Source organism: Dermochelys coriacea, chromosome 8 (assembly GCF_009764565.3).
Source record: "Dermochelys coriacea isolate rDerCor1 chromosome 8, rDerCor1.pri.v4, whole genome shotgun sequence".
In the NCBI taxonomy this organism is placed as follows: domain Eukaryota; kingdom Metazoa; phylum Chordata; order Testudines; family Dermochelyidae; genus Dermochelys; species Dermochelys coriacea.
In genome coordinates, this window is record NC_050075.1 from 64,322,303 (window position 1) to 64,346,195 (window position 23,893).

The 23,893-nt window shown below is 40.5% G+C and overlaps 1 protein-coding gene across 5 annotated transcripts in view; it reads right to left on the reverse strand.

The window, feature by feature from the left end:
* Nucleotides 1–307: 307 nt before the first annotated feature.
* Nucleotides 308–23,893, reverse strand: part of DENND1B (DENN domain containing 1B) — a 253,940-nt gene continuing 230,354 nt past the window's right edge. For 3 of the 5 annotated variants that reach the window (XM_043520155.1, XM_038413141.2, XM_038413143.2), the window contains 3 exons: nt 14,110–14,198; nt 10,863–11,079; nt 308–8,537 (listed from right to left, as the gene is read on the reverse strand). In XM_043520155.1, coding sequence (XP_043376090.1) covers nt 7,980–8,537; nt 10,863–11,079; nt 14,110–14,198 — 864 coding nt within the window. In that variant the 3' untranslated portion in view covers nt 308–7,979. Of the gene's footprint in view, nt 8,538–9,481; nt 10,530–10,862; nt 11,080–14,109; nt 14,199–23,893 lie in introns of those variants that run through there. The other 2 variants (XM_043520157.1, XM_043520156.1) reach the window with 2 other exon arrangements.

Here is a 23,893-nt window from a genome sequence, read left to right on the forward strand (position 1 = left end):
CCGAGTCTAGCTTGGGGATAACTGTATATCAAGCGTCTCTCTCACAGGATATTGTGATGGTTAATATTTCTACACTTTGAAGATGCATCATATAAATGCTAATTATTAATAATAAACACTTGATTAGCGTCTCCAAAATGGAGAAGCTGAAATGATCATCCAGTGGGTTGTAAAAAGCTCACAGCATAACAACATCACCATGTTGTTTTAAATTAGACTTCTGATGGAAAAAGATAATCTCACATCCTTTTGCACAAACTATAACTCAGATCACTACATCAAACAAAAACCTGCACACCACAATGGCTTTGATTTTGGTAAATTTTATTTTATAACACAATGTGGGGCACTTTATGGTAAAGTGGAGTTCACAAAAAACTTTGCACTGACACTATAACTTGGAACAAACACAATTTATAGTACATACACAGTGTGCTACTGGTAGTAGTCTAAGGTCTGGTCTGTAATTCTGGAGATGACTTCATACTGTAGGCTAAAGTGTGCAACAGAAGAGAGTAAAGTCCTAAATTTGGTGGCAGTTTTAATAAAAGCCAGTCACTGATCCTATTTATAAACATGTTAGAACACAGTGTTAATTTATTTAAATACCTCTGTGATTATTAAAAAGATCAATAAAAGCAGTACATCTCAAAACATCCTGTACTTCATGTCTTTCCTATAGGTAATTAAAGATGTCCCTACTGGCCCATAAGAGCTTTATAAAAACTTTTCCCAAAGATGGCTAAAAAAAGCTCTGAAAAAAAAGTTCAGGAATAATGCCAGGATAGGTTATTACTCTCTGTTCAATGCTGATGCTCTTTCCTTCTCTCTTTCAGACACAGATTAAAAAAAACCAGTTATTTCCTTAACCAAATGAAACATTTTTACTTATCTTCTCCTGAACAAAATGGTGAATTAACACAATATATGCTTGTTTGTGTGTTGCATCCAAAACTAACTATTCCACAGTGCTTTATCACTCCATTCAAGTAAATTAATTTAAACCAGTTCTTGACAGAAGCTTGCAGATTACAACAAAATGTACATCAATACATAATTTAATTTACAAAAAATTAAAAGGTACTGGCAACAATTGATTTAAGCAATGTTTTATGACAATTAGGGCTGCCACAAACTAGATTCTGGATATACATAGAGTCACCACCATAAATTATTATCTAGGATTGTACTGATTGTATTAATAAGAGACGCTTAACTTGTTAAAAAATCAGGAGATTAAACTAAGCATCAGGAGTTCTAAATATATAAACAGGAATTACTCCCACTATGTTCTTGTAACATACTGTGAGTAGAATATAGAGATTATTACTTTTGAGTACTTGTATATTAATCATTGCTGAAATCATGTTTATTACTATAGTACAATAACATGACAACCACAATCATTTTCAGTCACATTTGCAGATGCACATTTGGCTGGTGACAACATTATGTTTATGTTTTTATCATACAACCATATTAAATGCTACATGTAATTTTATACAGTTCCAGAAAATATGATCTCAAGGATCAGCTTGAAAAGCAGATGTGCATATTTGCTGGAATAAATTACTTTAAAAAGAGAAAAGGAAAAATATTGCACAAAATCCAGTAATTTTTTGAAAGTCAATGCGTGTTCCTCCACATCCAAGTAGCTCCCTTATTTTAACAGAAACATAACTGCATTTTACACAATCAGAATCAAATGTCAATTTACTTGAATTCCACTTCTGTTGTTCCAGGGCTAATACTGTTACTGGACTCTAAATGTGAATCCTGTTAAAACTGACCTAAGTAATGTACAATCTAGCTTCTGTTGAGCCCGTGTAGTAAAACCTGGGATATGGTTCATACTTTGAACTTTTCATCCCAACTACAACTGGGCAAAATTTTTCAACCTAAACTTGTTTTGGTGAAAAATGCAGATTCAGTGACATCAAAACATTTAATGAATTTGCGTAACTTCACCAAATTGTTTTGGTTAAACCCCCCCCTCCCTAAAATCCCACAGGCCATGATTAGAGCACTCACCTGACAGGTGGCAGATCCCTGTTCAAACCCCTTCTCTCACCTCCCAGGGGAGTACCCTAACCACTGTGCTAAAAAATACGAGAGAGGTCTTCCTCCACCTCCTCTGGCTGTTCTGTAAAAACTCATCTATGGGGGCCTGATTCAGTGGGCAGCCTTTGAGCATGCCTACTGGATTGGGCTCCTCAGGCAAGTTCAACGCCAAAAGCTTGTTTTCTCCTGGTTTGTGCATCATTCTGGGGCTTACGCAGGAAATAGGTGTCTGCCCACAGGGAGGAAGCACTGTGTGTGCTCAGAGGCAGAAACATGGGCTCCTAGGGAACTTTTACTACAAAAACTTAAGTCGCTGAATGAGTTTAGGTGCCTACAGGGTTTCAGTAGGAATACTGGGGATTGCAGTGATCCCGAAACTGGAAACTTAGGCACCGAACTCCTTTTGGGCAGTCAGCCCATGGTGCCCCATGTGACAATAAACATCTGCTAAGATAGAAACCCCTATGTAAACCCCTTGGAACAGACACTATCCTTTTAATAGTATTTACAGGGAGGATGGATGGCAAAGCTTCCATAGATCAGCAGTTGCGTAGGCTCCTTGCTCCTGAATGGGGACTAATGCAAGTTTTTATTACACAAAGGGCCAGATTTTCAAAAGGGCCTCAACCTAGAATCTAGTTTCCCTGCATGAAGTTTTGCTCCTGCAATCAATTACATGTACATAACACAGATTATAGACATTTACCTACCAATATGATTTGAGGGTTCCACAACTGATTGTTCTGTAGAACTGAACCCAACAATTAATTGTGGATGCAAAATTAGAAACAGTTTAACTGGCTTAAAATTTCTTTGCCTAGAAATATATAATTAATAATAACATGGGGTTAGGAAAAACTCATTCTACAGCCTGAAAGACACACAAACCCAAATTTTAAAATCTTTTAAAAATGTAAGTTAGGTAGGAGTTCAACGGTGCTCAGCATTGGTCTAAGTCTGCTCCCATTGAAGTCAATGTTAAAATGCCCATGGACTTCCTTGAAAGCAGAGTCTAGCTAATGCTGAGACTTTGTGAAAATCCCACCTTTAGCCAATCAGCAATATCATTCTCAGAAATGCTACGTGACTGAAGGTTTCAGTCATGACTGTTATTTCACAGCTTCTCAAACTACACTCTTCCTTCAAAACAAGGCTATTTTGGAAGTGATACTACCCCAAAACATGGCACTGTGACTGACACACTGTTCTCAATCATCTCCTGTACAGATCTCCCTCCACATGCATACAGGGAGGGCAGGGATTGGCTCTGCATCCATGGTTCTGTCCATCCCTGGGCTTCTGTAAAGGATTTTCACAGTATTGGGGATCTACACATGGAGAGATGGGAAGGCGATAATGGGGGCCACAGATCATCCTTCCCCCTGTGGGGGATTTGATGAAAAGGTTGCATTGGAGTTATGCTGCAAAACAGCTAGAATGAGACAAGGCCCAGGACTCCAGAATACACACTGAGATCCACAGATCCATGAGGGGCCCAGCTGTATCTCCCCAATGGAACAATACAGGGAAAAGTCAGAGAGGGGAATCCTGGGGAGCGTCTCTCCCTTCTGATGCTCTCACTTTGTTTTTTCCCAAGCAGAATGGGGATATGGGTCACATCATGGAGGCACGGTGCATAATCTATTAGAGATGAACTGGAAGACCTGAAATTCAAGTCCCAGTGTAACTGACTAGGTCAGGACTTTGTCCCTAAGTATAGATAAGAGAGTGCAAAGTTAAATAAAAAATCTCACATTTTCCTCATGGGGGAAAAATAGGAAGCTGAAAATACTGATTCAGCTGAAAAACAGTGCCTCTACTGGAGTCCTGAGGAGCTTTTTCACTGAACTGAGTTCAGCTCTCACCAGTAGATGGAGATTAATGCTGATGCTTTAGAAGGCATTGGGAGAATTCATACAGATGAGAATAGTTGAAAACTTGTAAAATCCTTGACTTGGACAATTTTTCTTACCATGGGACTGTCTGTGATAATCAAAATACTGTAGACGTGGCCTACAGACAGACGGATACTGCACTAAGAACAGAGTAGAACTGTGTTGGCTGGAGATATCAGAGTTGCTACTCTATTTGATAAATTTGGCATGGTTAACTGTTTTTTTGTTGTTAATATGGAAGATGCTTGGTAATTTTGTATATTTAAATAAGGCACCAATATCAGCCTTTCAAAAAGATCTTTGATATCAAGTGGTAAAGAATCTAAAAATGTGGATAAATTTAAATTAATCAAACAAACGACAAGGCTATATTTTAAGGTATTTAGGGTTTGAAAAGAAGGAAGACAATAGTCAAAATACTGTAAACATTCTATGAATCACATCAGCAATATGCAAAGGATTTGACATTAGTGTGACAATCCTAACACATTCACGGCTACTGCAATAAAAAATAATTCAAAAAGTTGAATTTTACCAGCCATCTTTTAACTTTCTACTTTAGCAATTTCACTTATCAGAGACATGAATATTACTTATAAAACAATAACCCATCAAGGCATCAATATTGTACAATTCCCAAATCTTTTTTTCGATGCTATATTCCTAATAATCATTAAAGGGACATTAGCAACCTGGTATGGCTTCCAAATTCTCCTCCATTGAAGTGCCTAAGGGATCCAGGTGCCCAACTCCTATCAAAAGTCAGTGAAAGCTGGTCCATTAGATGTTTTTGAAAACCCCATTCTTAAATCTCATGCTGCATTCCTGAAAGAAAAATTCTTTTATAGATTTAAAAGTAAACATCACTAGAATTTCTGATAAGCTTATTTTTTTTCTCCAAGACAGAAACTGATAAGTCTATAGGATATAAAAGCATTTAATATAACATCTTACAAATGTGCATAGCGCTTATTTTCCTAGTAGATTCCTAATGTTTTTCACATTATCTCATTCTGATTCCTCCTAGTTCTACCCAAGAATTCACTTCACCTACTGTGATAGGGTGTGCACACCACACCAGCCCTGATTGGGTTAATAAAGGCCTGAGAAGCTAATTAGGTCACTTGACATCACCTGAGAGAAGGAGGGCCAGAGTTAACTGAGAGGGAAGCCCAGCTTGGGGGAGGGCTGGGCCAGCACTAAAAAACCAAGAGGCTGAAAGCAGCAGGGATTGTAAGGAGTCTGGAAAGAGGCTAGGAGGAGTGAAGTAGCCACGAGGAGTAGAGGAGGCTCCAGTGGTAAACCGAGAACCAGGAAAGAGAAGATACGGAAGCTTGGTAGGAAGGAGACTGGGGAAACAGTGACAGGGAATGGGAATGAGGACCTGGATTGCTGGTTATAAAGTCCCTGAGCTGGAACGTGGTAAAACATGTGGGTCGGGATCCCCTGCCAGCCACTGGTATATGGAATTAAGGTTAGCAAAATGCAGTTACATAAATAAGAATGCATCTGAGCATTTCATGTTTCTAGTGTTATCAGAGCAACAATCAAACAAGAAATGCTATGAGATTGGTAGAACTTTTCTTTTTCCTGTCTTATCCTAAACGCACCTAACAGCACAGCATAACCTACTTAGGTACTGATTCAGGACCAACAAAGCAGCATTCCACTTCCTGACTCCCTGAACCACCTCCTGCAACATCTTGTGTTTTCCTTGGAGCTCCCCCATTTAAATACTGTTCAGACCTGACACTTCCTATTTCTTGATATCTGATAAACCAGCTAAAATGTTTAATAGTTTATGGGTTAATAATAATTTTGGTCCTCAGTAACTCAAACACAGTTTTGCCAAGTGCCCCTTTTTGGGATAACACAAATAAAGACGCCACCTGAATCTCAGATACTATGGTGATATGTACTACAGAAAACCCTAAGACAGATCAGGATGCAAATCTTACAATCATCCTCAGCACCAATATGCTGCTGAGGACCTCTTCAGAAATATATACTGAACACACCTATAAAAACTTCCATGTTCTAATCAAACAAGGTCATTATATTGTGAATTGTGAGTCCACTACCTGACCTTTTCCCTTGCACGTAAAATGGGGCATTTTGGTGAAGGGGCCTCATACCATTACCCAGTAATGTGGCCCATCCTCACCAGTGGCGTGGCTGAAATCTGCCTCCCCCCTCCTTTTCTCCCACTCAGAGTCTGTAGTTTGGGATACAAGACCTTCTTTTACAATGCCAGGGATGTTGCCAACAAAGTTATGTGAAATGACAAGGTAGTATTAGACACTAGATCTCATGGGCAGAGCATCAAACAGCCACCACCCCCCAACCTCCCCAAAGGGATCACACACCAATTCCCTTGAGCCATCTGACATAACCAATTGCCTGCTGCTCATGGTGATAAAACGGGAAAAGAAAAGCCAAATCGCATTAGTCAAAAGGAAACTTCCTTTGTAAACCCAAACATGGCAACTGGTGTTAATCTGTGCAGTGATCCACAACCAAAGTACTGCAGCCCAACCTTCCCCTAACCCCTGATTTCAACTTGCTTTCTCTGGTATGTGCTGAGGATACCACTAAGCCGTTTTTGCCACAGAAGAAGATTCCTGCTGTTGGTGAGGAAGAGTGGGAGAGCATTCCTTGCAATGACAAATCCTGTTACTCCTTGCTTTGTGTTACACATGCCAATACACTGTATTCAAAGTTGCCATTTTTGGCCTAGCGTGGTTCACCCCAGAATGTACTCATTCTGATCTACAGAAGGCAGGGGACAAAGAGGGGCGGACAAGGAGAATGAATAGATGTGCTCTACTCAGGGAGGAATCTACTTTTTGAATTTTAAATACAGAAATATCCTCTAGGAATGCTATGTGCTCGAAAGGGGATAAATGTTTATGCCTAAATATAGTACATCCATTTAATTCCCTTCCTTGTAATTGCAAAAAGATTCTCTTGTATACATGAGAGTGGGGTATTTGCATTCTTAATTCCTGAACCAATTACTTTAGATGTCTAGTGTTATAAGTAATCTTCATTCACTGCTCTTTAAAATACTGCACAGCTCAACAAAACAAAACTCCTAAGCAGCAAAGCAATAATTTAATGTTTCTTTTAAAGGTGGCTTGTAAAAATCGAATGGTCATGTTCAGCAGTGGCACAAATTAATGTTAGTACAGAATTATTAAATTGTAGAAATTTTAAAAACAGCAATAAAATCTATCAATTTCACTTATACTTTCCTTTCTGAAAATTCCTAGATGAAAACATCTACACTGGGACACTGGATAATACATCTTTAAAGTGCCTTAGTTGTAAACAGAAGTTAAGTAACTTCACATTATCATTCAGCACTTCATAAGAGAAAAGTATGCACCACCTTTTCAAGGTCTGGAAGACATGGCCACAGTTTCTGTTTATAACAAGCTCCCTATTATTCACAAGAGATCCTTTAGTTTAGAAAAGGTCTTTTTTCCCCTTTGCTCAAGCAGATATCTGCCATGGAAAATCATTATTACTCTTCTGAACATTTGCAAGTCACCTTCTAAGACATTTAAACCTTTCCCCAAATGATTAAGGCAATTAACTCATTACAAACATCGATATTTGTATGTTTCAGACAAATCTAAACAATTTTGTTCATTTCATGCCCAACAGGATTAATACAGTACCTTCAGTATCTGGATATATGCAAAGGTGATACACTTCCTGCTGCACAAAGGAACATTAGTAAGCACCATGCACCAGTTGTATATTCCACATACATACAAACTAGTACCTGATTTAAGAGTGCATTAGTACATTTAGTTCCATCTTGTGGACTTAAACACAACCAAGAAATTAACTGAGAAACATATATATGCAGATGTCTAAATCCATGTACTAATCAAAACAGAAGGATTTTAAAACGTAAAAGTAATTATTCCTTTGGGATCTTTTGGTTATCATGTATTAGGTGGACTCCTGAGTAGTCTCTCTTTAACCTCCCATGGAAATAGTTTCAAAGTTCCTTTATGCTTTATTTCCACTGCTATTACTGGAGTAATTATCCTCTGAAATGTTTAAACTGTGGTGAAAAGCAGAGGTCACTTTACATAATGACACAACTTCATGAAGAAGCCCACTTTCTTCTGGGGTTTCCTTTCCTTCATCCCCTTCTTTTTGCCAAGGAATTAGAATGGATGGATGTTGACAAAGGTTCACAGGGAGCTGATCCTCTGAGGTATTGCTTAGTGTTTCATTCGGTTTTATCTTCCTAGGGAAGGAGTCTTCTACTTGGGAAAATTCCAGAGAAGCAAGTTGTGCAACTGATTGTGTTGGAGAAGCTGACTTTACAAAATCTTTAGGGAAATCCACGTGGTCAGCACTAAGGGTTTTGTCACTGTTTTCTTTTTGCAGCCCAGAGACAGATTCCATATGGTCACTGAAATCAGCTTGCTTCCTTGGCAATGGAGGGAGCTGTTTCCCATGGAGAACACTATCATCCTGACCAAGATTCCACTCCCCTGGGTCATTAGTACCACTACAGAGCAGAGCGAGGTTGCTCTCACTAGGTGCACTAGACTTGTTCTGAAACAAAGAACATGTGTTGCTACAGTTAATCTTACAAGAAGAACCCTTCCTCTCACATCACTGAAATAAAAATCCTGTTTTCATGAAAGGATATACATCCCCTGAATTGCCCTAGATACAAAATGGCATAGCCGGGAAACTGCAATGCAAATTTTTTGACACTGCCTCATCCCGACATTTGAAGATCACCTCTAGGAATGACAAAGGAGTTCAGTCTTCATTGCCCATTCAACCTTGATCACAAAAGTATAGACTATGTCAGTTGCAATTGTGGTTTTGCATTATGAGATAAGAAATTGAGATTCAGACCCATGGCCACTGTTGGCAGTGTTGGTCCCAGGATATTAGAGAGACAAGTGGGAGAGATAATATCTTTTATTAGACCAATTTCTGTTGGTGAAAGAGACAAGCTTTCAAGCTCCAGGGAGCTATTCTCCAGGCTTGCAAAAGTTCTTCCCAAGGTCACAGCTAAATGCAAGGTGGAACAAGTTGTTTAGCATAAGTAGTTAAAACACACTGTAAGACCTTTCAAGGTGAAGTGGACAGTTAACTCCTCTCCAGTCATAGGACAAAAAAGGGAGGTTAGTGGGTTACAGATTGTTGTAATAAGCCATAAATCCAGTGTTTTTATAAGACCATGATTTTTAGTGTCTAGCACAGCTATGACTTTAGATCCTGTGCTCATCTTAAGAAAGTGCTGTGCAGGTTTCCTTTGAGAATGAGGACTGACAGGTCAGATATAGAGTGATGACTTTGTGAAAAATGTTCGCCCCTAGGTGATAGGGTGTTTTTGTCTTTTATCACTTTTCTGTGTGAGAGCATTTGAGAGCGTAGTGACTGTCTTGTTTCACCTCATAGTTGTTATTGAGCCATTTAGTGCATTGGATGAGGTACACCACTTGTTGTGATAGGCATGTGTAGTACCCACAAATCTTGAAAGGTGTGTTGTGGGGGATACTGCTCATTTTAGCAGCAGAGATATGTCTACTAGTTTTGCATGATGTTCTGGCAGGGTCTGGTGCTGCTTTGAATTGGTATGTCTGATCTCTGGGGAGCTTGCATCTGATGATGATATTGGGGGGTTGTTTGAAGGCCAGAAGAGGAGGTTTGGGAAATTCTTCTTTCAGGATGTGGTTCCCATGAAGTATGGGTTTTAATTGTTTAATGATACCTCATGTGGATTTCAGTGTAAAGTGGTAGGTGACAACTAGAGGTGTGTGGTCAGAAGTCCCCTGCCCCGTACTGAAGCAGATTTTCCCAGGGTATAGCTACTTCCACCTTGTATTTAGCTGCGACAGCTGAGTACATTTCTCAGATCTGAAGAAGAGCTCTGTGTAAGCTCAAAAGCTTGTCTCTTTCACCAGCAGAAGCCGATCCAATAAAAGATATCACCTCACCCACCTTGTCTCACCCATAATCACTGGGATTTCTATTCTTCGTTTCAGTAATCAGTTCCACACACATTTATTATTAATCTTTTAGTTCACAAACAAAATGGATATTTTATTAATGCAATCCTTTTATGGTGCTTATAACATCAATGTTGATCTGGATTAGCATCAGAGTTAATTGTTCCAGCAAAGGATCGCTAATATGGGAGTGCTTTTGACAACAGCAAATCTTAAACACCCAACACAGAAGTTGAAACTTACAGATACAAAAGTCTTTTGACAGTGGTCACCAACACCAGGGAGCTGATCTGATGAAGATTTTAAAGATTCAAGCAGAAGCTCTGATGCTGAAAAAGAATCTGTGCCCTGGGTCCAATGGGACTGTGAATTAGAAGCCTTGAGTGGGCAGACCCATTTGTAGGGTGGAATCTTAGACTGCTACACTGAAAATGAAATAGTTTCTAAAGCAATGACTCCTTGGATCCTATGACTTCAACAAGCTGGGAAACTTCCCCAGGGTGATATACTTACCCCTATTTTCAATTGGGGAGTCCAGATTAATATCAACAGCCTCTAGAATGATAACTGAGACCAATTCCTGCCCCGGGGATAGAGAACATAAGAACCCCATGCAGCAGCAGGGTAGGATTCCCAACTAGTCCTAGATGTGGTTACCGCATCTAATGGCACACCACTGATAAACTGGAAAGGAGTATACCCAAATCCTCAGCTGAGGAGCATTCATACTGTGGCTAGCAGCATGAGTTTGTTAGAAAAACATGCTTCTGGATTTTGGAGCAGCAGCAAGACACAGTTGTGATGTATGAACCATTCTTCCATATACTGGGCCATACATGCAGCTTCTACCAGCGAGTGCCAGCTTCTATTCTAAATTAATGAGGTTGTTTTACACATGAAAAAGATGACTAACCATAGCCTTATAATCAATATCATCCGTTGATCTAAAGAAATCCAGGCTCTTTGCTCCTGAGAGCTTTCCTTGATCTGAACTGTGTGTGCTCAGCGTGTCCAAAATCTCTCCCAGCAAGTCCATTTCTCCTGTGTGATAAGACATTACTCCTGTTTCACCAGAATCGTCACTATCATAAAAATAAGCGGAAGCTTCCTCGCTGTCTTCAGACGATAACCTAAAAACAATAAACTTTCCATCAGCTAAAAACGTAAAATATTTTATGATGTCAGAATGGCCACTTCTGTAAGTAAATAAGGATAGCTTATTCAGAGACCATTTGAATTTGAACGTGGACTGAACCTGGCATTTGTTCCAACAATTTCACCTGCAAACAAGAACATGCAGATAGATGTAGGTGCAATCAGGGAGTAGGTATCTACATGCCCCAGTAACATACAGAAACAAAAAAGGAAGCCAGATCTTGTAAAGCCAGCATTAAATAGTGATGGATTTATTTTATGCGTAGCATTATGAAAATAAAGTTCACAGAATACAAACGAACAGCCTTTTAGAATATGGTGTACATATTAACAGCATTTGACTGGAAAATGATAACACAGACACTATTAATAACTAAGGAGAAAAATCATGTTGCTACTGGTAGCATGTAGATATTTTTTCTATTCATCAAAGTAAAGGAGATCAGCACCGACTGTAACTTCAGTCTCAATGCTTATTACCATTCTGGTTCAAAAGTATAGCAGGATGCAATAACTGTAGCCAAGAGGCTTGAAGGAGAGAATGAAAGTCAGCGACTCCCAGCAGCACAAATATAGGTCCCACATCTACTTTCTTCTTAATTTAGGTCCCACATTTACCCCAGTCATAGTCCTCCCACCCTCTCCACCACCACCATTTCTACACTCGTACTCATTCCCCTTCTTCCCCACTCCTTTGTTTTTCCCTTTCTCTTACCAACTCTGGAATGCTCACTCCATCTCTAAAAAGATCACAACTTCTTCATAGCTAGCTACCTCCAGCCACTGGCTCTCACAGGGATCTGGATCCCTTCCTCTAACTCTGTCTTTGCAGCTCTCCTCTCTTATGGAGGCCTCTCCTTCTCACCATCTCCCTGCTTTGGATCATGGTAGGGGTGTTGAGATTCTCCTCTCCTGTTCCTGACATTCCAAGCCCTTCCCCCTCCTCCTTCCCTTCTGGACAGCACTGCATGCAACCCTTCCCTCCTCTTCCCAACTCCCTTTGTTGCTTTCATCTATCATCCACCCATCTCCTCCTCATCAGCCTTCCTCCCTGATTATGTCTCCTGACTCTCTCTCTACTCTTCTCACAATCTCCCAAATTATCCTCGGTGACTTCAACTTTGATGTTGATGTCCCACCTGACCCCTTAGGCACAAGTTTCAGTGCCCTCACATCAAACATATGCTGATTGATTTCACTTCCATGACCCTCCATGATGTATCCCCATCCTATTTATCAACTTTTATTCACTATTGAGATGTTGACTCATGTCTCCGGTTAGCCCATGATGCCAGCCTTCATTGCCCACTCATCATTTTTCCAAACAAATACCTTTATGCTTTCTCCCATGCTGTTCCTCCTGCTCGGAAAAAGCCCTTATAAACAGAAATGCAGGGAGGCAAGGGACCTTGAAGGGAGATCACCCCTGACAGGTGTTTGTCTAACCTGTTCCTAAAAGCTTCCAGTAATGGGATTCCACAACCTCTCTTGGAAGCCTGTTCTAGTGCTTAACCGTCCTTATGATTAGAAAGTTTTTCCTCATATATAACCTACATTTCTTTCGCTTCAGATTAAGCCACTTACTTCTTGTCCTACTTTAATGGACATGGAGAACAATCAATCACCATCCTCTTTATAATAGTGCTTAGCATATTTGGAGACATTTATCAGGTCCCCCCCAGTTGTCTTTTTTCAAGACTAAACATTCCCAGTTTTTTTAACCTTTCCTCAGAGATCAGGTTTTCTAATCTTTTATCATTTTTGTGCTCTCTTCTGGACTCTGTTCAATTTGTTTTGCTTAAAATGTGGTGCCCAGAATTGGACACAGTACTTCAGCTCCTATGGCCTCACCAGTGAAAACTAGAGCAGAACAACTACCCCCCAGGTCTTACGTACAACACTTCTGTTAATACACCCCAGAATATTATTAGCCTTTTTTGCAACAGAATCACATTGCTGACTCATTCAATTTATGATCCACTATAATTCCCAGATCCTTTTCAGCAGTACTATAGCCTAGCCAATTATTCTCATTTTGTAGTTGTGCACTTGATTTTTCCTTCCTATGTGTAGTACTTTGCAGTTGTCTTTATTGAATTTCATCTTATTGAGTTCAGATCAATTCTCCAATTTAACCAGGTTCTTTTGAATTCTAATTCTGTCCTCCAAAGTGCTTGTAAACCCTCCAGCTTGGTGTCATCGGCAAATGTTATAAGAATGCTCTCCACTCCATTATCCAAGTCATTTATGAAAATATTGAATAGTACTGGTTCCACGACAGACTCCTGCTGGACCCTGCCAGATATATCCCATCAGTTTGACAGTGAACCACTGATAACTACACTCTGAGTAAAGTCTTTCAATCAGTTGTGAACTCCCCTTATAGTAATTTCATGAAGACCATACTTCCCTAGTCTGCTTATGAGAATGTTCATTCCTCATATGCCTTACATTTGTGTATAAAGATCCACAAAACTACCTCATTATTCTTCTTCAAAACCCTCCTAAAAGCTCTCCATTGCTGTGATGCCTTCAAAAGACTTGACAATGGTTAGGCTGGTTGTGCACTGAGATCACTGACTTTCATGCTGACCAATATTGTCTCCTTGTTTCCTGGCACTACCTCATCTATTTGTTAGTAGCAGTCTGTTGTCTCTTGTCTTGCATGTATATATAAGCTCTTTGGGAGAGGGACCATCCTTTTGTTGAGTGTTTGGTGCCAAGCACAAAGGGCTCCTAGTCCATGACTAGGGCTCATTGGTGCTATAATAATACAAATAAATAAAATAATAATAATATGCTGCTGTTGTGTCTCTGCTACTGAAAGTAGGATTTTATTTCCATATTAGACACAAGAACATGTAACAATTTTTAGGTCAGGAGTCACACTGGCAAAATATTCACTCACATGAACTCAACTGGTTTAAAAATCCATTTGTGGGACAGAGTGACATACATATATTCTCTCTCTCTCTCTCTCACACACACACACACAGGTTGCTTACTTGCTTGTTCTGTCCATTTCATCATCGTCGTCATCATCCAGGGCAGAATCATGATTGCTGACATTGATAAGGTGTTGGTTGAAACGCGTCTGGAGAGGAAAAATTAACATTGTGATCTTTCTTTATTTTCTTGCCTTCTGATCACTGTTCATTTGGGGTCAGACCACACTCTACTAATTTATTTCAATGAGAGTAGAGGCTCTGCGCAGCTAAAAGAATTGAGCCCTTGATGGGGGGCGTTATGTAAAGAGAGGTCCTTTAGTGATTCTCATAGGAGGACCAAAAGAACTCAAACATCACCAATAAAAGAGCAAACACAGTACATTTCTCTTTATGGACATAGATAGCCGAATAATTCATGTAAACCCTTAATACCAGTTGAAGACTGACCATTGAAGATGAAGAAACTGCACTGGAGAGCACAGGCTATTTTTTCTTGCAAGCATCTTAGACAAAGAACTGTGGTTCAATGTCTCCAGACATGTTCTTGTGTGAAGTTCTCAAGTTTAAGTGGCCAACTGTGTATGAGGATAAGTGATTTCTGGGAATAGTGACTATTAAATGAAGCACGAGGCTCTTTATGTATCTTCTTTACCATGTAGAATGCAGAATTCTGTTGAAGAGTTTTACTCTACTTGAACAAATGTCTCAATTACCTTAATATAAACTCTGGGACAGAAATTCTGGTAGCTTGTACAATAGAAAGGGCAGAAACCTGCCTCAAAATTCTATGCAGCTTTAATATTTACGTGACAATTAATCTATGCAGAAGAGCCACAGAAAAGATCTTCATATATCGGAAAACTGACCATTGTGAAAAGTGTGCAAAGCCAAAGTACCTATGTTAACTAACTTAAAAAAAACAAAAACTAAACAAACCAACTATACATTACTATAGAGAAGTGCTACTGCCAGAAATCCATACACCATTATGGCAGATGGTTCAGTGAATGTCTAAGGCCTGGTCTACACTATGAGTTTATGTTGGATTTAGCAGCGTTAAATTGAATTAACCTTGCACCCGTCCACATAACGAAGCTATTTTTTTTACATAAAGGGCTCTTAAAACCAATTTCTGTACTCCTCCACAACGAGGGGATTAGCGCTGAAATCGACATCGCCGTTTCGAATTAGGGTTACTGTGGACGCAATTGAAAGATATTGGCCTCCGGGAGCTATCCCACAGTGCACCATTGTGACTACTCTGGACAGCGCTCTGAACTCAGATACACTGGCCAGGTGTACAGGAAAAGCCCCAGGAACTTTTGAATCTTATTTCCTATTTGGCCAGGCAAGCTCATCAGCACAGGTGACCATGCAGTCCTAGCTATCGAAAAAGAACTCCAGCATGGACCGAATGGGAGGTACAGGATCTGATTGCTGTATAGAGATGAATTCATTCTATCATAACTACGTTCCAAAAGACGAAATACCAAAACTTTTCAAAAAAATCTCTGAGCCCATGAGGGACAGAGGCTACAGCAGGAATGCAACACAGTGCAGTGTGAAACTTAAGGAGCTCAGACAAGCGTACCAGAAAACCAAAGAATCAAATGGACGCTTCGGGACAGAGATGCCGCTTCTATGCTGAGTTGCATGCAATTCTAGGGGGGGCCGCCACCACTACCCAACCCCGTCCATGGACTCTGATGATAGGGTCCTCTCCGCCATGCCTGAGGATTTTGTGGACGGGGAAGATGATGAGGAGGAGGAGCTTGAGGAGAGCACATAGCACACCATTCTCCCCGACAGCCAGGATCTTTTTATCACCCTGACTGAAATACCCTCCCAACCCAACAAAGCCCGGGAAGGGACCTCTAGTGAGTGTATCTTTTTAAAGGTAATACAAGTTATAAAAACAAGTGTTTTTTTAATGATTAAGTAGCCCTGAGGACTTGGGATGCATTCGTGGCCAGTACAGCGACTGGAAAAGTCTGTTAATGTGTCTGGGGAGGGAGTGGAAATCCTTCAGGGACATCTCCATGAAGCTCTCCTGGAGGTACTCTAAAAGCCTTTGCAGAAGGTTTCTGGGGAGAGCAGCCTTATTCCATCCTCCACGGTAGGACACTTTATCACGCGTTGATAGTAGCAAGTAATCTGGTATCATTGTATGACAAAGGCTGGCAGCGTACAGTCCCGGTGTTTGCTGGAATTCAAGCAACATCCGTTCTTTATCTCCCTGTGTTATCCTCAGGAGAGTGATATCGTTCATGGTAACCTGGTTGAAATAGGGGAATTTAATTAAGGGGACATTCAGAGGTGGCCATTCCTAATGGGCTGTTACCTGTGGCTGAAAAGAAATCCTCCCCGCAGTTAGCCACGCCATTGGCGCTGAGCTGTTTACGTTTGGCTAGCAGGGATCTTCCCTGATACCAACCACGTGGTGGGGTGAGGGGTAAAGCAATCATCCCAGAGAACTGGATTGGGGGGGGGGTTAGTTTGGTTTTTGCTGCTGCACGTTAACACGAAAACTGCAGCACCAATAGCCAACTCAATGGGCTTTGCTTGGTATGGGAGAGGAGGGCACGGCTGTTATGAAGGTTGCAGAAGCTGAAAGACTATGGCTTACCATGGCCGCCTGCAAGCCGAATTCTGTTGCCCGGCATTGCGTTTGTGATCTCTAACACCAAAGCCGCAGGCACTCAATATAAGATGCAAAATGCGACCTTGTACCGAAATCACATGGGCTATGTAATGTGAATAGTGTTGTTCACCATGAAGGAGTATAGCCATTGTTCTGTAAAATGTATCTTTTAAAATACTTTAAAAGTATTTTAGCCTCCTCACCCAGATGCCCAAGAACGTGGAAGTGGGGGGGGGGGAAGGCTCCGGGCACCCAACCACTCCACCCCAGTGAACAGCCCAAGCAATAGAAGGCTGTCATTCAAGAAGTTTTAAAGTGGCCTTTTCCTTCCCTCCTACCCTCCTTCCACACCCCACCTGAGCTACCTTGTGAGTTATCTCCCTATTTTTATAATCAATTAATAAAGAATACATTTTTTTAAACGATAGTGACTTTATTTCCTTTGCAAGCAAGCTGTGATGGAAGGGGGAAGGGCGGATGGCTTACAGGGAATTTAGAAGCAACCAAAAGGGCAGATTTTCATCAAGGAGAAACAAACAGAAGTGTCACACAGTACCCTGGCCAATCATGAAACTGGTTTTCAAAGCTTCTCTGATGTGCAGTGCTTCCTGCTGTGCTCTTCTAACCACCCTGGTGTCTGTCTGCGCGTACTCAGCGGCAGGCGATTTGCCTCAACCTCCCACCCCGCCATAAACATCTCCCCCTTACTCTCACAGAGATTGTGGAGCACACAGCAAGCAGCAATAACAATGAAAATATTGGTTTCACTGAGGTCTGAGTGAGTCAGTAAACTGCGCCAGCGACCCTTTAAACATCCAAATGCACACTCTACCACCATTCTACACTTGCTCAGCCTATAGTTGAACAGCTCCTTACTACTGTCCAGGGTGCCTGTGTACGACTTCATGAGCCAGGGCATTAAGGGGTAGGCTGGATCCCCAAGAATAACTATAGGCATTTCAACATCCCCAACAGTTATTTTCTGGTCTGGGAAGTAAATCCCTTCCTGCAGCCATTTAAACAGACCAGAGTTCCTGAAGACATGAGTGTCATGAACCTTTCCTGGCTTGTTTCCTGGGCTCTGTGCTTGTTTCCCGGGCCCAGAATCAAGGTTCCATGGCATGAGCCTGCCCCTGTAACACCATGATCTCCAAATTGCTGGGGACCGCGGTTTTAGAGAAATCTGTGTTGATTTCCTCATCACCACGCTGCCGTCACCTCCTTGCCTGATTTTCAGATGCTGGTTCTGCATAAACTGTGCGATAATGCGCAAGGTGTTTACAATGGTCATAACTGCTGCGGTGAGCTGAACAGGCTCCGTGATTGCTGTGGTATGGCGTCTGCTCGGGCGATCCAGGGAAAAGGGCGCAAAAAGATTGTCTGCTGTTGCTTTCACAGAGGGAGGGAGGGTTAACTGATGACATTTACCCATAACCACCTGCGACAAATTTTTGGCCCCATCAGGCATTGGGAGCTCAGTCCAGAATGCCAATGGGCAGCGGGGACTGTGGGATAGCTATCCACAGTGCACCGCTCAGAATGTCGATGCTTGCCATGGTACCGTGGACGCACACCACCGAATTAATGTGCTTAATGTGGATGCATGCACTCGACTTTATACAATCTGTTTTCAAAAATCAACTTCTGTAAAATCAGAGTACTTTTGTAATGTAGACATGGCCTAAGCTTACAATGAGTCCCTGATGTTGAGAAAATTTATCTCAAACTGCATGGAAAAGCTCACTGAAGATTTAACTATGCCACCTAGTACAGATGCTGCCACAATGAACTAGAACATTGTTCTACATAAACACCAACAGAGTGTCTACAATACTTTTTCTTCTCCATAACAGTCTCTGGGTATATTGCAGGTTATCACAAATATGTTTTTCTTCAAGACTGAATGATAAGAAATGTTTAATTTATACAGCTAAATTTTATAATACTTTTTTCATGGACCTTAGTCTTTTCTGCACTGGTTTACCACAGAGAGGAAACATATGGCCCTTAATGACTACCAGTAAATACCAGTTGATAAGAACATAAGAATGGCCATACTGAGTCCATCTTCTAGCCCAGGGATGGGCAACCTTTAGCATGCAGCCCACCAGGGAAAGCCCCTGGCAGGCTGGGCCGGTTTGTTTACCTGCCACCTCTGCAGGTTCGACTGATCGCAGCTCCCACTGGCTGCGGTTCGCCATCCCAGGCCAATGGGGGCTGTGGGAAGCAGTGGCCAGCACTTCCCTCGGCCTGCGCTGCTTCCTGCAGCCCCCATTGGCCTGGAGCGGTGAACCACAGCCACTGGGAACTGTGATCGGCCGAACCTGCGGACGTGGCAAGAAAACAAACCAGACTGGCTTTCCCTGGTGGGCCGCATGCCAAAGGTTGCCCATCACTGTTCTAGCTTATTATCTCATCTCCCAAAAGTGGCCAATGCCAGATGTTTCAAAGGGAATGAACAGAACAAGTCAATCATCAAGAGATCCATTCCCTGTTGTTCAGTCCCAGCCTCTGGCAGTCAGAGAGACCTAACCTCCATGAACTCATCAAAATTTTTTTTAACCTAGTTATAGACTTGGCCTTCACAGCATCCCCTGGCAATGGGCTCCACAGACTGACTGTGTGTTGTGTGAAGAGGGCGGGTTTTCATCAAGGAGAAACAAACAGAAGTGTCATACAGTACCCTGGCCAGTCATTAAACTGGTTTTCAAAGCTTCTCTGATGCGCAGTGCTTCCTGCTGTGCTCTTCTAACCACCCTGGTGTCTGGCTATGCGTACTTCCTTTTGTTTGTTTTAAGCCAGCTGCCTACTAACTTCATCAGGTGACTCCTGGTTTTTGTGTTATGTGAAACGGTAAATTACACTTCCTTATTCACTTTTCCCACACCATTCATGATTTTATACACCTCTATTATATCCCACCCCCATCGTCTCTTTTCCAAGCTAAACAGTCTCAGTGTTCCATACCTCTAATAATTTTTATTGCCCTTTCTATACCTTCTTCTATTTCTAATATACCTTTTCTGAGAAGGTATTACTTATTACTGAGTTTTCTATTTTATGGGTGAAATCGGGCAAAGAACCCAGACTAAACTTTACAATGGAACCAATATTTGAGCGTGGAACAGAATACTGTAAAGTCAATATTTAATGAAATAGTGGACAGCTGACTCGACAGTGACTAATGCTACCGAAAGTATCTTTTGAAACATATCCTCTTTATGATTAGCAGCAATGACACTCAGTTGTCTAAGCATTTATCTGTGTTGGGGCCATTAAAATACTTTGATTCCATAGTTTTGGGAATGAACTAATTATCAATGGAGATTCCCACTGATGTGTCGATTCCGGATAAATTTCTCATTTAATACAAATAAAGGCCCCAGTCCTGCAAGTGGCTCTGCAGAGCCCAGTCCTGTAGATGCATCAGATTTAGTTGTTGCAACCATAAATCATCCCAGTGATGAAACAAGAAGTCTTTAAGAGAAGAAGGGCTATTTCAAAATGAAGAATTCATTCCATTTTAAAAAAATTTAGATGCTCTAGCTCATCGAAAATACAAATTAAAAAGAGCAACTGCAACAGGCTTTTTATATGGAAGCCTTAATTTTATCAACAGAATAAAATGCCCTGGGATTACACTGACTGGCTCCTAGCAACAAACAGTAAAAATAGTTGCAAACAGTGAATGTATCAGGTTTAAAAAAAAAAAAAAAAGGTGTCTCTTTGGGAAATAGGAACTGAACAAACTGATTACAACTGGTAAATGCCACAGGGCTTAACAATTACCCTTGCCTGGGCTCTTTTGAGAGGTCTTCTGAAAGTATTACAGTTTGCCATTACTCTGCACGTTAGTGGATAACAGCAGCAATAGAACAGTACATGAAGGCAGAGTATGACACAACATATGCCGATGAAGTAAGTAAAAGTAAGAGACGTTTCTGCCTTTCTCCTTGACTTTCACTCTCTCTTTGGAGATGGATTTTTGAAGTTTTATGGGTGTGGTATTATAGGAGGAAATTTTTTTTTACATCCAATTGGTGAATGCTAACACAAATAAAATGCGATGTACATAAAAATATTTAAAATCCTGATTAAAAATTTTAAAAGAAAGAAATATATTACAGGCACATTTTCAGGACTAAACAAGCACATTCACAATCATTTAAGGCACCATGAAATAGCCACTGAGACAAAATGCAACATATGTTTTTGAATAGAAGACTTTCCTCTCAGAGTTGCAATAAAAATGACGAGGAGGGAGGAGTATGTCCAGACTGCTTTGCAAAAAAGAAAAAAAACCCTCTTAATAAATTCTAAATGGAGAGCTATAAATCTTTTTCAAAGCTCCACTAGATGAAGTGACACAGTATGTGCACCTGCAAAAGCTGTCAAAGACATTTAAGAAAACCTTTCATTACTGATGAACCCTGCTGTTTGGAGTTATTTAAGCTTTTAATTTCTGTCTTTTCTGCATTTTGAAGTGTGCACACTTTTTATACCATTTCATAAAAAAGGGGACAGACCTTTGTTTCCTTCCTGATCAGAGTTCTAACAAACAGACCTCTTAAATTCATTACCAGAAAAAACAAAATCATAACCCTCCTTTCTTGCTGCACCAAAACTTTATAAAAACTTAATAAACTGCTGTCATAATTTGCTTTATAAAGTAAGTAAAACTTCCTACAATTACTAAACTCATATGGCTTCTTCCAGTTGGTACTGTTTATATAATAAATTTAATAATAAAATATTCATAAAATGTATATATATACATACACACACACGTTTCATGAATTCTACATTTTTCTTATCTTACTTATAAGAGTAAAGTGAAGGTTTCTCTGATAGATATCCCCACCTCTTCTGGCTCACACAGATTATTAGCTATGTCATCTTTTCATTCCTCTCTGTGAAATATAGTGCAAGTTCCACAAAGAAACAATTTAAGAAATGATCTGTTGGTGGACTTCATAAGCCACTTCATTGAACCACCCATCAAGCTTAACTGGCCTGTACAGGAGCTATGGGGAAGGTCCAATTGTAGCCAGTGTGGGGATGAGTTCAGAGACCCATCTCCAACTCCCAGATGGCATCATGGTGCCAGCTGATGCCACTATAGCTTGGGCCATTCACCCATCCTGGAGCCTCTATGGAGCACTGGAATTGGTGGGCTGGTGACATATCTGTGATGCTGTTGCTTCTTCCCTACTGTCAAGACATGTTTCCTTTCATCATTAATAATTTTAATAAAGTTATGACTGCTTAGCCATAATTTTCACAACTCTGTCTTCTCTGGTTTCTGCTTCATTGGAAAACCTCCATCTTTACAAGGTTTGCTGTCTAGAGGACTGAGGTGGATGCTGGCAACTGTGAATAAAGTGAAGATTATAGCAGCAACTATAAATATGGACACAACCAAATAAAATGAGGAAAGTTACAAAAGGAAAAAGGTTCTCTTACATATGGCAGTGGTTTCATAAACTTGCTACGATGGCCCCAAAAATCTCAAAAATGTAGGAGAAATACATAAATAGTAAAGGATTTAAAAGTTAAACTGTTACATTTTTGATTGGGCATGAAAGCCAATCTTTGAAATGTCAGTTTTTTTAATTTAATACTGCAACTTTCAGGATCATAACTTTCAGGTAATGAGCCCTTATTAATCAGTACAAACACAGGAAGTTTGATAAGGCTACTGCCATTAATTGTCCTCAACGTGAGAAACAAATACACCTTTGAAAAATGGCAGCTCATATATAGTTTCACGTTGACTAACTATTCAATATATCCACATTTAAAGTTTTCAACTGTGTTTAAAATAAGATATGTGAAGTAAAGTTTCCTGCTGGTTTATGGTATGAAAGTTACTCATTTAATATGAGAAAGCTAGCTAAGGAAAACTCAGTCATCAGAAATTCTATTTCTCACAGTCCCCTCCTTCTCCCATCCTATCCAATAGCAAGAATTACAGACAGAAGCAAGGAGGCAAAAAAATCAGTTAGTTCAGTAGTACCCTGTAAGCACTAATCTACCCACTCCTTTCCATTTAGAGACTTCCAGGCTATAGTACAGGACAATGAGATCATAGGAAAAATACTTTTAGTTACACTCCTCAACGGCAGACTAGAACGATGCAGGAAATGGGAGGAAAAGAGTGGACTATGACAAATAGGATTACAGTTGAGTAAATTTTCCCTCGTTCAATGTTCCTCTTCCCCATTATACCAAGCAACCACAATTACAGACAAATGATATCATAAGAAGTGAGCCACAGGAGTTATGCTCACTTGACAATTGTGCTCAGAGCACCTAATAGCTAATACATTTATGTAGGCAAGGACTGATCCAACTGGAAATGGCAGATGCAGCTGGGAGGAGATGAACAAATGGCCACTTCACAAATTTCAGCATCGTGTACTTCTGCTCCTAGAGTCTGGAACAGTACAGGCCTAGTACAAAATGGCATTTGGCTGTTTGCTCTGAACATAAATTAATAGGATATAGTCTTTAATCTGTCAAAACACTGTAGTTTTGGCACCTTTTGCCACTTGTTATAACCATCACAAAGAGGAAACTTCTAAAACTATGAGTGCAAGATAGAAAATGACTTCAAAGCTGTGGGAAAAGACACTTTCTCTGCGGCAGCAAATACAGATAAGGACACAACCTAAGTAAACCAATAGGCTCGTTAACATACAACTCTGAATTAATCCCCAGAACATACTCAGTGGGAAAGTCAGTGAACTGTCTGGTTTTGAAAGACGCAAACCACCGAAGGAGAAATAATCAGTGAGTTTAATTCCCCCCTCTCTGTGGGATATCTTGACAGCAACTGAAATGCTACCTTAAGAGAACCGTACTTATAATTTCAGGGATATGTCCCTCAAAGTTTGAATGTGGTTCCATGAACCACGGGAAATTTGAAAACTACTTGCTGGTATTTAGGTCTCTGTCGAAGGAAGGGAATAAAGAAGCTTTGGGGCATAAAGATGAGAATCAATTTCTCTATTTTTAATGGGACTATGAATAGTTCAGAAGGCTGAAGAATGGATCTGAAGAGAATCAATTTAAAGCAGATGTAAAGGTCTTACAGACCTTTCTTGAAATCAGTCAGAATTAAAACAATACTAGTCTGGGAGCTGTAGCCCAGATATTAACAAACCTTCTGAAAAACATGAGGACACAGGTTCCTTTCCC